Below are 13,782 nucleotides of genomic sequence, written 5' to 3' on the forward strand. Positions count from 1 at the left end.
CATTTCTGACATTCAAAAACATAACAAAAACAAATCAGTGACCAATATAGCCACCTTTCTTTGCAAGGACACTCAAAAGCCTGCCATCCATGGATTCTGTCAGTGTTTTGATTTATTCACCATCAACATTGCGTGCAGCAGCAACCACAGCCTCCCAGACACTGTTCAGAGAGGTGTACTGTTTTCCCTCCTTGTAAATCTCACATTTGATGATGGACCACAGGTTCTCAATGGGGTTCAGATCAGGTGAACAAGGAGGCCATGTCATTAGATTTCCTTCTTTTATACCCTTTCTTGCCAGCCACGCTGTGGAGTACTTGGACGCGTGTGATGGAGCATTGTCCTGCATGAAAATCATGTTTTTCTTGAAGGATGCAGACTTCTTCCTGTACCACTGCTTGAAGAAGGTGTCTTCCAGAAACTGGCAGGAGGACTGGGAGTTGAGCTTGACTCCATCCTCAACCCGAAAAGGCCCCACAAGCTCATCTTTGATGATACCAGCCCAAACCAGTACTCCACCTTGCTGGCGTCTGAGTCGGACTGGAGCTCTCTGCCCTTTACCAATCCAGCCACGGGCCCATCCATCTGGCCCATCAAGACTCACTCTCATTTCATCAGTCCATAAAACCTTAGAAAAATCAGTCTTGAGATATTTCTTGGCCCAGTCTTGACGTTTCAGCTTGTGTGTCTTGTTCAGTGGTGGTCGTCTTTCAGCCTTTCTTACCTTGGCCATGTCTCTGAGTATTGCACACCTTGTGCTTTTGGGCACTCCAGTGATGTTGCAGCTCTGAAATATGGCCAAACTGGTGGCAAGTGGCATCTTGGCAGCTGCACGCTTGACTTTTCTCAGTTCATGGGCAGTTATTTTGCGCCTTGGTTTCTCCACACGCTTCTTGCGACCCTGTTGACTATTTTGAATGAAACGCTTGATTGTTCGATGATCACGCTTCAGAAGCTTTGCAATTTTAAGAGTGCTGCATCCCTCTGCAAGATATCTCACTATTTTTGACTTTTCTGAGCCTGTCAAGTCCTTCTTTTGACCCATTTTGCCAAAGGAAAGGAAGTTGCCTAATAATTATGCACACCTGATACAGGGTGTTGATGTCATTAGACCACACCCCTTCTCATTACAGAGATGCACATCACCTAATATGCTTAATTGGTAGTAGGCTTTCGAGCCTATACAGCTTGGAGTAAGACAACATGCATAAAGAGGATGATGTGGTCAAAATACTCATTTGCCTAATAATTCTGCACTCCCTGTATAAACAGTACGGAGCTTCAATGCAGTAAGTTAGCAACCCAATAGAGCTGCCAAGAGGTGCAGAGATGAAAATGCGTAACAGCTGCTTGAAACCTCCCTCAGCACTAAACAGTTAAATATGTTGCTGCCAATCAAACAGGAAGGAAACACTGTCCCTTCTGGCCTCCCCTTGATTGTCAGGATCTCTCTCCATTTGGAATCCCTGAAAATACAGCAAACGCAGTTAGCAGTTAGGAAAGAAGGATGCACCAAATTCCCTCAATTATTGACATTGTTGTGGCGTCCGATGGCTCCTGTGCCCAATTTCGTTTTGTCTTTCTGGAACATGTAACTGTTTTCGTGGAAAGAGGGAACCAAGTTGTGTGGGTTTTTTGGGGGGGGGCGCAGCTTCCTTCATTTTAAGAGAGGAAAAGCCGTAAAACGAGAAGAAACAGGCAAGAAACGGATTCTCCATATTTTGGGGAGGAGAGCCGTGTGACCCCCCTGGGAGTCCAAAAGTGAAAAGTGAGTAGTCCTTTTGCAACTGAGTCAGTTATGCATTTTATTGTAATAGAAAAGGTGCTATCAGACACATCTTTTTTTTAATTGAAAAGTTTTATAAAAGTTACAATATAAACCCCAAAACCAACCCACCCTAACCCCCCCTCCCTCCCCCACTTCCCAGAGCTGAGTACAGGATTACAAATATAATAATCATAATCTAACATTAACCAACTATATAAATAACCAAGCCATAATGCCCTTTAACTCCCTTTTAACATAAATATAAACAAAAGTAGACATAATAATAATTAAAACATAAACAAATTAATATCCTAGTTATTAAACAATACAATATCCAAGTTGTTAAACAATACTAATACTAATAATAATACCATATAATTACAACTAATAAAAATTCCACTGTAATAAACTATTAATAATAATAATACTCTAAAATTTACTCATAGGCTAAATGGAACTTTTCAGTCCCATATTTATTCTGAATATAATCTACCCATCTTCTCCAGACCGAAATGTATCTTTCTTGTGAATGAGCCTTCAAATAAGCAGAAATCTTAATCCATTTCTGCTAAATTTGACACTTTTAAGCGTCCATTCTTCTAGAGCAGGGGGTCTTCAAACTTGGCCCTTTTATGACTCGTGGACTTCAACTCCCAGAATCCCTCAACCAGGCACGCTGGCTGAGGAATTCTGGGAGTTGAAGTCCACGAGTCATAAAAGGGCCAAGTTTGAAGACCCTTGTTCTAGAGTAGGCAAGCAATCCTTCTTCCAGTATTGCCCTACCAATAACCCTCGGCTATCAGATACATCTTGATATATACTTGCACGAGGCTACACAATTGCAGCGCCTAAAGCCGGATGAAGAAGGGCGGCGGAGGCGGCAGGGTCTTTTGCGGGGCCGGCGGGGGGGGGGGGAGGACTTTGGCATTGCTCGGCGGCTTCCGCGAAGGGGTTAAACGCAGAGAGTTTTTCTCTTGCGCCTAGAGAGGAGGCCGGAAACGGGAAAAGGGGGCTGGGAGCTGAGTTTCCGGCCGCTCCCACGTCCTTTTCCTGCTCTCCAGACGTCTCTGGAGCCGGGGCTGCGGAGATCCAGTCGCTGGGAGCGAGCGCGCAAAAGGCACCAGGTGGGCTGCGGAGATTCCCCTCGCGGGGAGGGTCGCTGAAAGGGCGCCAGGTGGGCGAGGAGGCTCCGAGAGGGGGAGGGCAATCAGGAGGGGGGAATCCCCGGGGGGGGGAAGGGGAGGGGGGATTCCCGGAAGGTTGGGCACCCCCGTTCCCACGTTCCCCTCTCGCTGCTGGGGAGGGTCAGCCTGCCAGTGCCTGGAGGGGAGGAGGAGGAGGGGGAGGACGGGGGGAGCTCTGGGCTGGGAGGGAGCGAGGCTGGAGGGGAGGGCGGGGACCCTGCGAGGAGGAGGAGCTGAATGGCGTCTGGAAGGCGGGTGAGGGAGAGCCGAGAGGCGTCCAGGTGGGCTTGGCCAATGGGCTGCCCTGTCCAGGTGGGCTTCCTTTGAGATGGAGCCCCTGAATCTGCCTCTCTTAGGTGCTCAGATTCCCTCTCTGGAGACTGCCGCGTCCCTGTTTCTCTCTGCCCACGTAAGGGAGCAGCACCACGGAGGTTTTCAGTGTTAATTGTAATTCTTTTATGGGCTGCATAATCTACACCAGGGGTCTTCAAACATGGCCCTTTTATGACTTGTGGACTTCAACTCCCAGAATTCCTCAGCCAGGCATGCTGGCTGAGGAATTCTGGGAGTTGAAGTCCACAAGTCATAAAAGGGCCAAGTTTGAAGACCCCTGATGTACACTAAAAGAAAAAGCGCTGCACTGTTTTTTTACAAACAGCTTTCCAAAGAGATCAAGGGGGTTCTGTGATAATATTCAGAAAGATAACAGAATTTCCAGTCAAGGGACAGGCTTGAAAGCCCTAATATCTGCCTGCAGGGCATTTGGGGGAAAAGGGACTGGTGTGCAGAAGAGCCAGTTTATTGGTTGGGCTGCAGAGAGGCTTCAGTTGTTGGACTAAAATGCTGCATGGAGAGTTTTTGTTTAGATGATGGCACTTTTTCAAAATTGGAGGGGCTGTGACATAGAAGAGGAGATTGGCCTTTGCGCCAAAGTGTCGTGGAATAGAACAAGAAGTAACAGATGGAGACTTATCAAAAAAAAAGATCCAATCTAGAATTGGGAGAAAGTTCCTGTCAGTGAGAACAATTAATGAAACAGCTTGACTCCATATGTTGTGGGTGTTTCACCGCTGGAGGTTTTTAAGAAGAAATTGGGTAGCCATTTGTCCACAATGATATAACTTTCCTACCTAAATGAGATTGGACTAGAAGACCTCCGAGGTCCCTTTCAACTCCCATTATTCTCTTGTGGACCTGTTTTTTGTTTTTCCCCCCAACAATATCAGAATGATCTGCCACTGGTCTCATCTGGGATTTTTGTTTTTTTACTTCCATATCTAGCCAACAAGCATGGTATGTGCTATAGGCGCCCCATCCATGTATTAACAAGGTTCAACTGTGATTAAATAGCACTTTTCAAAAAAAAAAGCTATTGGGGACCTTTTGGTATGTTCAGTTGTAGGGGTAGTCCTCATTTACCACTTGTTCACTTAGCCCATGGTTATGAAGATGCAGGAAAAGGGAGTTGCACCAATTTGGGTGCTGCCAACCGTTGCACATTTATGACGGCCACAACATCCCACACTCATGACCCCCATTTGTGACCTTCCCAGCAAGCAAAAATCAATGGGTATACTGACAGGAAATTGCAAACCACAGTCATGTAAAATTGCCTTTAACAACCTATGGTGATTTGTTTAACAACTGCAGAGGAACTGATATAAGTTGGCTCTATCATGTGATATCATGCTTAATGATCAGGCCGCTTAGTGACACAGATGCCAGGCCAATTCCTCTCAGTAAGTGAGGACTACTTCAATTGGGATGTCAGCAGAGGGGTTGTGGAGAGCATTTTCTGCCCTTGGAGCTGAAGATTTCCATGGGCAAAATCAGTGCTTCAAATCTTCCAGAGGCTTTAGCCATCATTTCATCAGTTAAAGCCCTCACATCTCTAAAATCTCTGTAATAATTGATGAATCATGTTTTATATAAGAGGTTACTTTAGCATTTACCATGTTTCCTTTTTAAAAGTAATGTATACCTTTTCTCTTTTTTCACATTTGTAGGCATTATATAAAAAAGTTATACTTTTCTTTATCTTATAGACAAAGAAGATGACAATAAGAGCACTCCAGACAACTGAGAATAAATTTTGAAAAGAAAAGTAAATCAAGCCAGATTTCCTTCCGAAAATTACACAATTCTCCCTTCTCAGCAGGCGAAAAACAAGAGAAAATCAAGAAGACATTTCAAGCTGGAAAAAGAGTATGTGGAACTGCATTACATGAAAAGGTGAATGGGATTATTTTTCCGTTCAGGAAAAGAGGGAAATATCTGGAAGTCAGTGGGGAAAAAAGGTAAATTGTATACTGAAATAGGGCAGACAGCATTACAGGACTTGCACTTACAAATGTAACAAGTCCTTGATCAAAATAGCTCCCTTGTGATTCATAAAAGGACCCACACAGGACAGATGCCTTATAAGTGTGTCCAATGTGGTAAATGCTTTATCAAGCATGCCAACTTGGAGATACACCAGAGGACTCACACAGGAGAGAAACCCTTTGAATGTTCTTATTGTGGGAAAAGATTCAATCAGAAATCCAACTTGGTGGTACACCGGAGGACTCACACAGGAGAGAAACCTTTTGAATGTCCTGATTGTGGGAAAGGTTTCAGTCAAACTTCCAGTCTAGTGATACACCGGAGGACTCACACAGGAGAGAAACCCTTTGAATGTCCTGATTGTGGGAAAGGTTTCAAGAAGAGTTCTAACCTGGTAAACCACCAGAGGATTCACAAAGGAGAGAAACCATATGAGTGTCCAGTTTGTGGGAAAGGTTTCATTACAAATTCCCACTTGGTGAAACACCAGAGGACTCACACAGGGGAAAAACCATATGTGTGTTCAGAATGTGGGAAAAGTTTTGGTTACCGTTGTACTCTTGTGATACACAAGAGGACTCACACAGGAGAGAGACCGTATGAGTGTCCTGTTTGTGGGAAACATTTCATTGCGAATTCCTATCTGATGAACCACCAGAGGATTCACACAGGAGAGAAACCGTATGAATGTCCTCATTGTGGGAAATGTTTCAGTCAGAATGTCAACCTGGTGATACATCAAAGGTCTCACACAGGAGAGAAGCCCTTTGAATGTCCTGAATGTGGAAAAAGTTTCAGTCAGAATTCCAACCTGGTGATGCACCAGAGGACTCACACAGGAGAGAAACCATTTGAATGTCTTGATTGTGGGAAACGTTTCAGTCAGAATTCCAGCCTGGTGATACACCAGAGGACTCACACAGGAGAGAGACCCTTTGAATGTCCCGATTGTGGGAAAAGTTTCATTGCAAATTCTGACCTGGTAAAACACCAGAGGACTCACACAGGAGAGAAACTGTATGAATGTCCTGTTTGTTGGGAAAGTTTTATTGCAAATTCCCACTTGGTGAAACACCAGAGGACTCACACAGGAGAGAAACGATATGAGTGTCCAGAGTGTAGGAAAACTTTCAGTTACCGTTCTGATTTGATGACACACCAGAGAATTCATACAGGAGAAAAACTGTATGAGTGTCGAGTTTGTGGGAAACGTTTCACTGCAAATTCCCACCTGGTGAGACACCAGAGGACTCACACAGGAGAGAGACCCTTTGAATGTCCTGAATGTGGAAAAAGTTTCAGTCACAATTCCAACTTGGTGAAACACCAGAGAACCCACACAGGAGAAAAACCCTTTGTATGTCCTGTATGTGGAAAACATTTCAGTCAGAATTCCAACATGCTGATACACCAAAGAACTCACACAGGAGAAAAACCCTTTGAATGTCTTGAATGTGGGAAACATTTCAGTCAGAATTCCAGCCTGGTGATACATCAGAGGACTCACACAGGCGAGAAACCCTTTGAATGTCCTGATTGTGGGAAAAGTTTCATTGCAAATTCTGACCTGGTAAACCACCAGAGGATTCACACAGGAGAGAAACCGTATGAATGTCCAGTTTGTGAGAAATCTTTCATTGCAAATTCCCACTTGATGAGACACCAGAGGACTCACACAGTAGAGAAACCCTTTGAATGTCCCGACTGTGGGAAAAGTTTCAGTTACCGTTCTAAACTTGTGACCCACCAGAGGACACACACAGGAGAGAAACCCTTTGAATGTCCCGATTGTGGAAAAGGTTTCAGTCAATATTCCAGCCTGGTAATACACCAGAGGACACACACAGGAGAGAAACCCTTTGAATGTCCCGATTGTGGAAAAGGTTTCAGTCAATATTCCAGCCTGGTAGTACACCAGAGGACTCACACAGGAGAGAAACCGTATGAGTGTCCAGAGTGTGGAAAAAGTTTCAGTTATGCTTCTGTGCTTTTGAAACACCAGAGGATACATAACAGGAGGGAAACTGTTGTGAAATTTCCTGACCAGCGTACAATTAGTCCTTGGGATACAACTCTAATGGGGCCTATCCATTATGGTTTAGAGCCTGCTTTGCTTAACCAGCCCTACCCCTGCTGTTCCTGATGCAGCTGTTATGTGCGAGTCATTAAGCAGAACACTGGCTACCTCACTATTGGGTAAAACTCTTGGAGGTCCAGCTCAGGCCCAGGCTTCCCCTCCAAAGGCCTGTTTTAACCCAACCCTTGGGTCCTGCCAGGCCTTTCCGCCTAGGCCTCTTCTTCCCAAACAGCATCCCCCAGGCCTCCCTAAACAGGGTTCCTCAGGCCTTTCCCTCCCCCACAGGCTTTTTCTCCCACATGGGTCCCTGCAGTTCTTTAGCCTGACTCCCACCCCACCAGGCCTCACCCTCCTCGTCCTTAACTTTTGAAGATCTCTGAAGCTCATGTTGGGGAAAGAGGGCAGGCCACCTATCCCTGGGCCCTTATTTTCAGTGTCCCTGCAATTCATCCCTGGGCCACATGGTAGACTTGTGGAAGTAGCCACCATTTTGCCATGTCTGCCTCAGGGCCAAAATGGCGGCTGCTTCTGGGTCATAGTCATTTGGGAGAGGGAGAAACTGTTCTTTTTTTTTTCTACCTGAACACTGTAGACCGCATTAAGGGATTATGAGTGCACTGAAAACGATGAGTGCCTCTGGGAGATCTTCAAAATTTAAGTGATGGCCTAAGACCCAGGGAAAAAAGCAGTGTAAAATTTCACATGTAAAGGCTGTTCTGCTTTGCAGAGCAATTTAATGGAGAGGAACTGTAGGCATATTGATTGGAAGAGAAACAGGATCATGGTTTTGATCACAGCATCTCCAGGTTAATTAGCAACTCCTACTGTGATCTCATTTTCTTGAAAGTGCCTTTGTCTTACCCTTTGATGGTTGCTGGATAATAGCAGCACTAAGATGCTGGCATATTTGTTACCTTGGTGGTGGTAATGTGAAAAAACGTACAGCAGAAAATGTTCCATTTTAAAAAATTCATTGTGTAAGAATCGTCTATAACTTTTTATAAGGAAAAACTTGTGAATATTAGGGCAAGGCAAGACGCTTAAAGTTGCCTCAAACTTTATGAAGGGTGGTGAATAAGTTTATTAATAAAAACATTTAATAATAAAAATGTAAAGCCTTTTTTCTCAACTCTTGCTTAATGGTGAGATCCCAACACATACAGTGGGTTTCTAACTCACTACAATTGTTAAATTACCTATAATCTGTAATCTATCTGTAATTGGATGGAGACAGTGGGTAGACAAAAATGTTTTGAAAATTCTGGGGATAAATTCCTTTAACATACAAGATTGGTCATATTAACACATGACGGGTTGCTTCGTGACAATTTGTTGTTACAATGGACCCCCCCCCCCAAATTTACTTGGGTACCTAATTCAAAGATCCATCATCCCCGCCACCATGACATGACCACCTTTTGGGTGTTCAGCAACCAGCTTGCATTCACAGCTGTTAGCAGCACCCTGTAATTTTGACCCAAATTTATGACATTTTTCCTAGAAATTGGTGTTTACTTCTGGCAAAAAGTGTTTTAACAACCACAATGTTTCCTTAATGCCACAAAAGTCATAAAATCAGGTTTTTCTTTTACACTGATCTGTTGAAGGCATCCTATGATGGAATTCTTTCCCTCTGTCAAAATCATATGTAGAAAAACAGTATTTCTGGATGGGGCATCTTTGTAGCTGTTTCCCGCCCCCCACTTTGGCCAGTATAAGAAAAACTTTTGTCAAATTCCACAGATGCCAGCTATAAGGCTTTCCATATTTTCAGATTTCTTCTTTCTGGAATGTGAAATCTTCCTGTTAGCTGCATTTGAGGGTGATGCACAACAATCCTTGGTTTATGTGTGAATGCACAATCCCCAAAACTTGTCAGATGTGTCAGAAGAGACTCCCTCCCTTGCTGAGGGAGCATACCGTCTCTTTCCACTGGGCAAAATTATTAGCTGTTCCTTTCCAGATACACTGTTAAGATCTTGATATCTGGGTAGCTATTCAGTGACCAGGATTAAACCAATTTTGGAAATGCAGGTAGTCCTCAATTTACAACTGTACCTTAGCATGCGATTACAGTTGTAAGTCGTGATGGTCATTAATGGGCCATCAGATAATGTGCCCAATTTTATAACCTATTTTGTGGCAGTTATTAAGCACAAACAAGTGCTCCAGCTAATCTGCAATTACTTAAGAAAACCCGTTGTTCGCTATAAATGTAAACATGGCTTTCTGGCAAAAATGTAAATTGTGGCCATGTGACTGCGGGATGCTGTGAATGGCTACAACTGCAGGTTGGTTGCCAAGCTCCCAAAATGTCATGTGACCCTGAGGAGCCTGCTCTCAGCCCTCAGAAATTCAAATCTGGGTCATAAGTTATTTTTTGAAGGGTTGCTAAGTGGCTGGTCATGACGACTCTCTGTAATCACAGGCTTGGTCTTGTTGCAATTCTGTATCTACCATCTGCACAGCTATAGGGTAGCAACAGCTCAACAGCAGTAACTGCAAGAGGGATCTTGAAATCCTACTGGACAATCACTTAAATATGAGCCAGCAGCTTCCAAAAAAGCCAAAGCAGTTGTGGGCTGCAGTAACAGAGGGATAGAATCAAGATCATGTGAAGTATGAATATTGCTTTATACAGCCTTGGTAAGATCACACTTGGAACACTGCATCCAGTTTTCATGACCACAATATAAAAAAGTTGTTGAAACTCTAGAAAAAGTGTGCAGAAAAGACCAACAAAGATGACTAGAGGACAGGAGGCTAATGGAGACCTAATGGAGGCTTCCGTGCAAGGAAATTTACAGACGCACATGGCATTTAGCATTCAGCAGATGTAAAATTTCCTCCTTCAGGAACGAAGCTTCATGGTGGGTGCTGTTGGATGCAGCCTTGGCTGGCAGGAGTGTAGATGCCCCTCCTATAGCATCTCACCTGATGGTGATGCCCTGTCCTAAATCCTTGGGAGCCACAGGAAATCACTCATAAAGTTTTGGGATGTAGAGAGGTTTTGATCTCCACTGAGAGTCACCCCTAAGAAAGCACAGGAATCTTTAGATCGGCTTTATGCCAACTCGCGCCATCCAAGGATTTTGCCCAAGATGCCTGCCTGGGAATAATCTAACTCCTCTGGAAATTGGGAAGGCTTTTCAGAGCAATTCTGCCCTATAGCTAGATTTAGGCTCTGCAAGAATGAAGACAAAAAGATATTACAAGTCGTCCTTGACATACAACCAAAACTGAACCCAAAATTTCCATTTCTAAGCAAGTGAGTTAGTTTTAGGGGCTCCACATGCAAACAAGTACACCACATAATACTTCTTGGTATGATAGAAAAATATGAGGTAGATGACAGCAGCAGCAGCAGCAGCAGCTGGAATCGTAACTAGCTGACCAGCAGCACTCAACATGTCATCTTCAATGGAACTAAATATATGTGGAGGGAAGCATACAGGGGCGTACCCCAAGGCTCTGTCTTAGGCCTAGTACTCTTCAATATCTTCATAAATGATTAAGACGAAGGGAGAGAAGGGGGGGAATAGCCAAACCTGGAACATTGGGCCCTTTAGAGCAAAATGCAATTCAGTGGTGAAAAAAAGGGGGTTTTACACTTAAGCATGAAAAACTAAACGCGCATCTATAGAAGAGTTTGCATCTTTTTCAACAGCACTAACTGTGAGGGATCTAGGACTGCCAGTGGACAATCACCTAAGTAGGAGCTAGCAATGCCACGCAGCAGCAGAAAAACTGAATGCAGTCCTACTCTGCATTACCAGCATAGTATCAAGGTCACATGAAGCCTTAGTGGTGAATTACTGCTGCACTTAGAATACTGCCTCCAGGTTTGGTCAGGATACAAAAAGATGTTGAGACTCTAGAAAGAGTGCAGAAAAGAGCAACAAAGATATTTAGCGGACTGGATGCTAAAACATCTTATGAGCTGGTTGGAGGAAGTGGGTATGTCTAATTTCACGCAGAGAAGGACTAAGGGTGACCTGATAGCACTCTTTCGGTATTTGAGGGTCTGACGCATTAAAAAGAGCCTTGGTGGCGCAGTGGGCTAATGCCTCCTTAAGTAACACCAGCTGCCTGCAATTAGTGCAGGTTCGCATCCCACCAGGCTCAAGGTTGACTCAGCCTTCCATCCTTCCGAGGTAGGTAAAATGAGGACCCAGATTGTTGGGGGCAATAAGCTGACTTTGTAATAATGCCGCTTGGGTGTGTGTGTGAAAGCCCTAATAAGCAGGCATATACATAGAATGAAGGCTACTGCTAAGCTTGTAAGCCGCCCTGAGTCTTCGGAGAAGGGCGGGATATAAATGGAATTAATAATAAAAAAAATAAAGAGGGGGGTCCACCTATTCCCCAAAGTGCCTGAGCGCAGTAAAAGAAGTAACAGAAGGAAGACTTGTCAAAAAGAAGATCCAACCGAGAATTAAGGGAAAAGTTCCTGTCCGTGAAACCAATTAATCAGTGGAACAGCTTCCCTCTAAAAGTTGTCAGTGCTCCACCCGTGGAGGTTCTTAAGAGGAGACTGGACAGCCATTTGTCCAGACTGGTGCAAGATCTTTGCTCGGAGAGTTACAACTCTTCTGTTTGAACTTCGTCCACTTCTAGGGCTCAGCATGGAGCTAATCTTTGTAAACTAAGCATCATCATCATTACTTTTCACTGTTTCCCTTGGCTCAGTTGCAAAGGCCGGTCGCCGGGAGGCGAAATCGAGCGGAGAGCAGAAAAATCAGCGAAAACCTCTCGCAGAGACGCCAAAGGCAGAGACGGGACAAGCGTGACTTTCGGCCTCCTATCGCGAGATGTCGGTCAGATAGGCGGCATCTGCCACTAGAAAGTGGCATCTGTGGTGCAGGTGAGAGGAGTTGCAACCATCGAGTACTGCATTGCTAGAAAGGATGAGAGGCGAGGAGAAGATCAGAGCAACTTTCTCTTCCGGGTCACTCAAGGGGAGGAAGTAGGCGTGGGGGGGGGCTTTCTTACCTTTCTTACGGCGGCGCTGCGGAGATTCCCCTCGCGGGGAGGGTCGCTCAAGGTGCGCCAGGTGGGCGAGGAGGCTCCGAGAGGGGGAGGGCAATCAGGAGGGGGGAATCCCCGGGGGGGAAGGGGAGGGGGGATTCCTCGGGGGAGGGAGGGAGGGAGGGAGAGCCAGGTGGGTTTCCCCCAGTTGCGCCCCCTCCCCTTCCGAGTCTCCGCCTTTCCTCGCGGGCTTTTCTGCTCCGTGGGAAGCGCTGCGCCTTCGCTTCTCCTCCTCCTGGGTTGCGGCTCCCGCGAACGGCTCTCCGATCCCCTCCAGGTCCTTCCCCCGAGCCCCCCTCCTGCCCCGCAGCCCCCCCTCTTGGCGCAGCCCGGCTCCCCGCCTGGGGGCTCCCGGGGATTCCCGGAAGGTTGGGCACCCCCGTTCCCACGTTCCCCTCTCGCTGCTGGGGAGGGTCAGCCTGCCAGTGCCTGGAGGGGAGGAGGAGGAGGGGGAGGACGGGGGGAGCTCTGGGCTGGGAGGGAGCGAGGCTGGAGGGGAGGGCGGGGACCCTGCGAGGAGGAGGAGCTGAATGGCGTCTGGAAGGCGGGTGAGGGAGAGCCGAGAGGCGTCCAGGTGGGCTTGGCCAATGGGCTGCCCTGTCCAGGTGGGCTTCCGTTGAGATGGAGCCCCTGAATCTGCCTCTCTTACACGCCCGGATTCCCTCTCTGGTGACTGCTGCGTCCCTGTTTCTCTCTGGCCATGTCAGTGAACAGCCCTGTCTGTGGAGGTTTTCAATTTTAGTTCTTTTAAGGTCTGTATAATCTACCTTGAAAAAGAAGCACTTCACAGTTTTTTACAAACAGCTTTCCAAAGAGATCACGGGGTTGTGTGATAATATTCAGAAAGATAACAGAATTTCCGGTCAAGGGACAGGCCTGGGAGCTCCAATAACTGCCTGCAGGGCATTTGGGGGAAACAGAGACTGGTGTGCAGAAGAGCCAGTTTATTGGTTGGGCTGCAGAGAGGCTTCAGTTGTTGGACTAAAATGTCGCAAGAAGTCTTTTATGTTTAGATTATGGCACTTTTTCAAAATTGGAGGGGCTGTCACATAGAAGAGGGGATTGACCTCTGTGCCAAAGTTCGTAGACCAGAACAAGAAGTAACAGATGGAGACTAGGATTAGGAGAACAGTGAGAACAATTAATGAAACAGCTTGCCTCCAGATGCTGTGGATGTTTCATCACTGGAGGTTTTTAAGAAGAGATTGGACAGCCATTTGTTCAAATGATATAGGTTTTCTACCTAAGCAGGGGATTGGACTAGAAGATGTCCAAGATCCCTTTCAACTCTTATTATTCTCTTGTGGACCTGTTCAGTCTGATATTGTTGCTGTTTTCTTAGCAACAATATCAGACTGAAACTGCCGCTATTGTGGGATTTTTATTTTTATTTTATTTAT

General features: G+C 45.7%; 3 protein-coding genes across 6 annotated transcripts in view; all 3 read left to right on the forward strand.

Moving 5' to 3' along the window:
- Positions 1-8,449, forward strand: part of LOC310636858 (uncharacterized protein) — a 342,152-nt gene extending 333,703 nt beyond the window's left edge. Inside the window, exons 1-2 of one of the 2 annotated variants that reach the window (XM_083356968.1) lie at positions 2,783-2,892; positions 4,998-8,449. In XM_083356968.1, coding sequence (XP_083213094.1) covers positions 5,366-7,420 — 2,055 coding nt within the window. In that variant the 5' untranslated portion in view covers positions 2,783-2,892; positions 4,998-5,365 and the 3' untranslated portion in view covers positions 7,421-8,449. Of the gene's footprint in view, positions 1-2,782; positions 2,893-4,997 lie in introns of those variants that run through there. The other variant, XM_083356969.1, reaches the window with a different exon arrangement.
- LOC310636861 (uncharacterized protein) overlaps positions 1-13,782 on the forward strand; it is a 422,701-nt gene that overhangs the window by 354,627 nt on the left and 54,292 nt on the right. Inside the window, exon 1 of one of the 3 annotated variants that reach the window (XM_083356974.1) lies at positions 12,345-12,407. The exons of 1 other annotated variant lie outside the window; for it this stretch is intronic. The gene's annotated coding sequence lies outside the window, so the exon portion shown is untranslated. Of the gene's footprint in view, positions 1-12,344; positions 12,408-13,782 lie in introns of those variants that run through there. One more of the 3 variants, XM_083356972.1, reaches the window with a different exon arrangement.
- LOC310634739 (uncharacterized protein) overlaps positions 12,924-13,782 on the forward strand; it is a gene marked incomplete at its 3' end in the record, with an annotated part of 39,378 nt that continues 38,519 nt past the window's right edge. The window contains exon 1 of the mRNA XM_083353274.1: positions 12,924-13,084. The remainder of the gene's footprint in view (positions 13,085-13,782) is intronic.

Source organism: Vipera ursinii (genome assembly GCF_947247035.1).
Source record: "Vipera ursinii genome assembly, chromosome: 2".
Lineage (NCBI taxonomy): Eukaryota > Metazoa > Chordata > Lepidosauria > Squamata > Viperidae > Vipera > Vipera ursinii.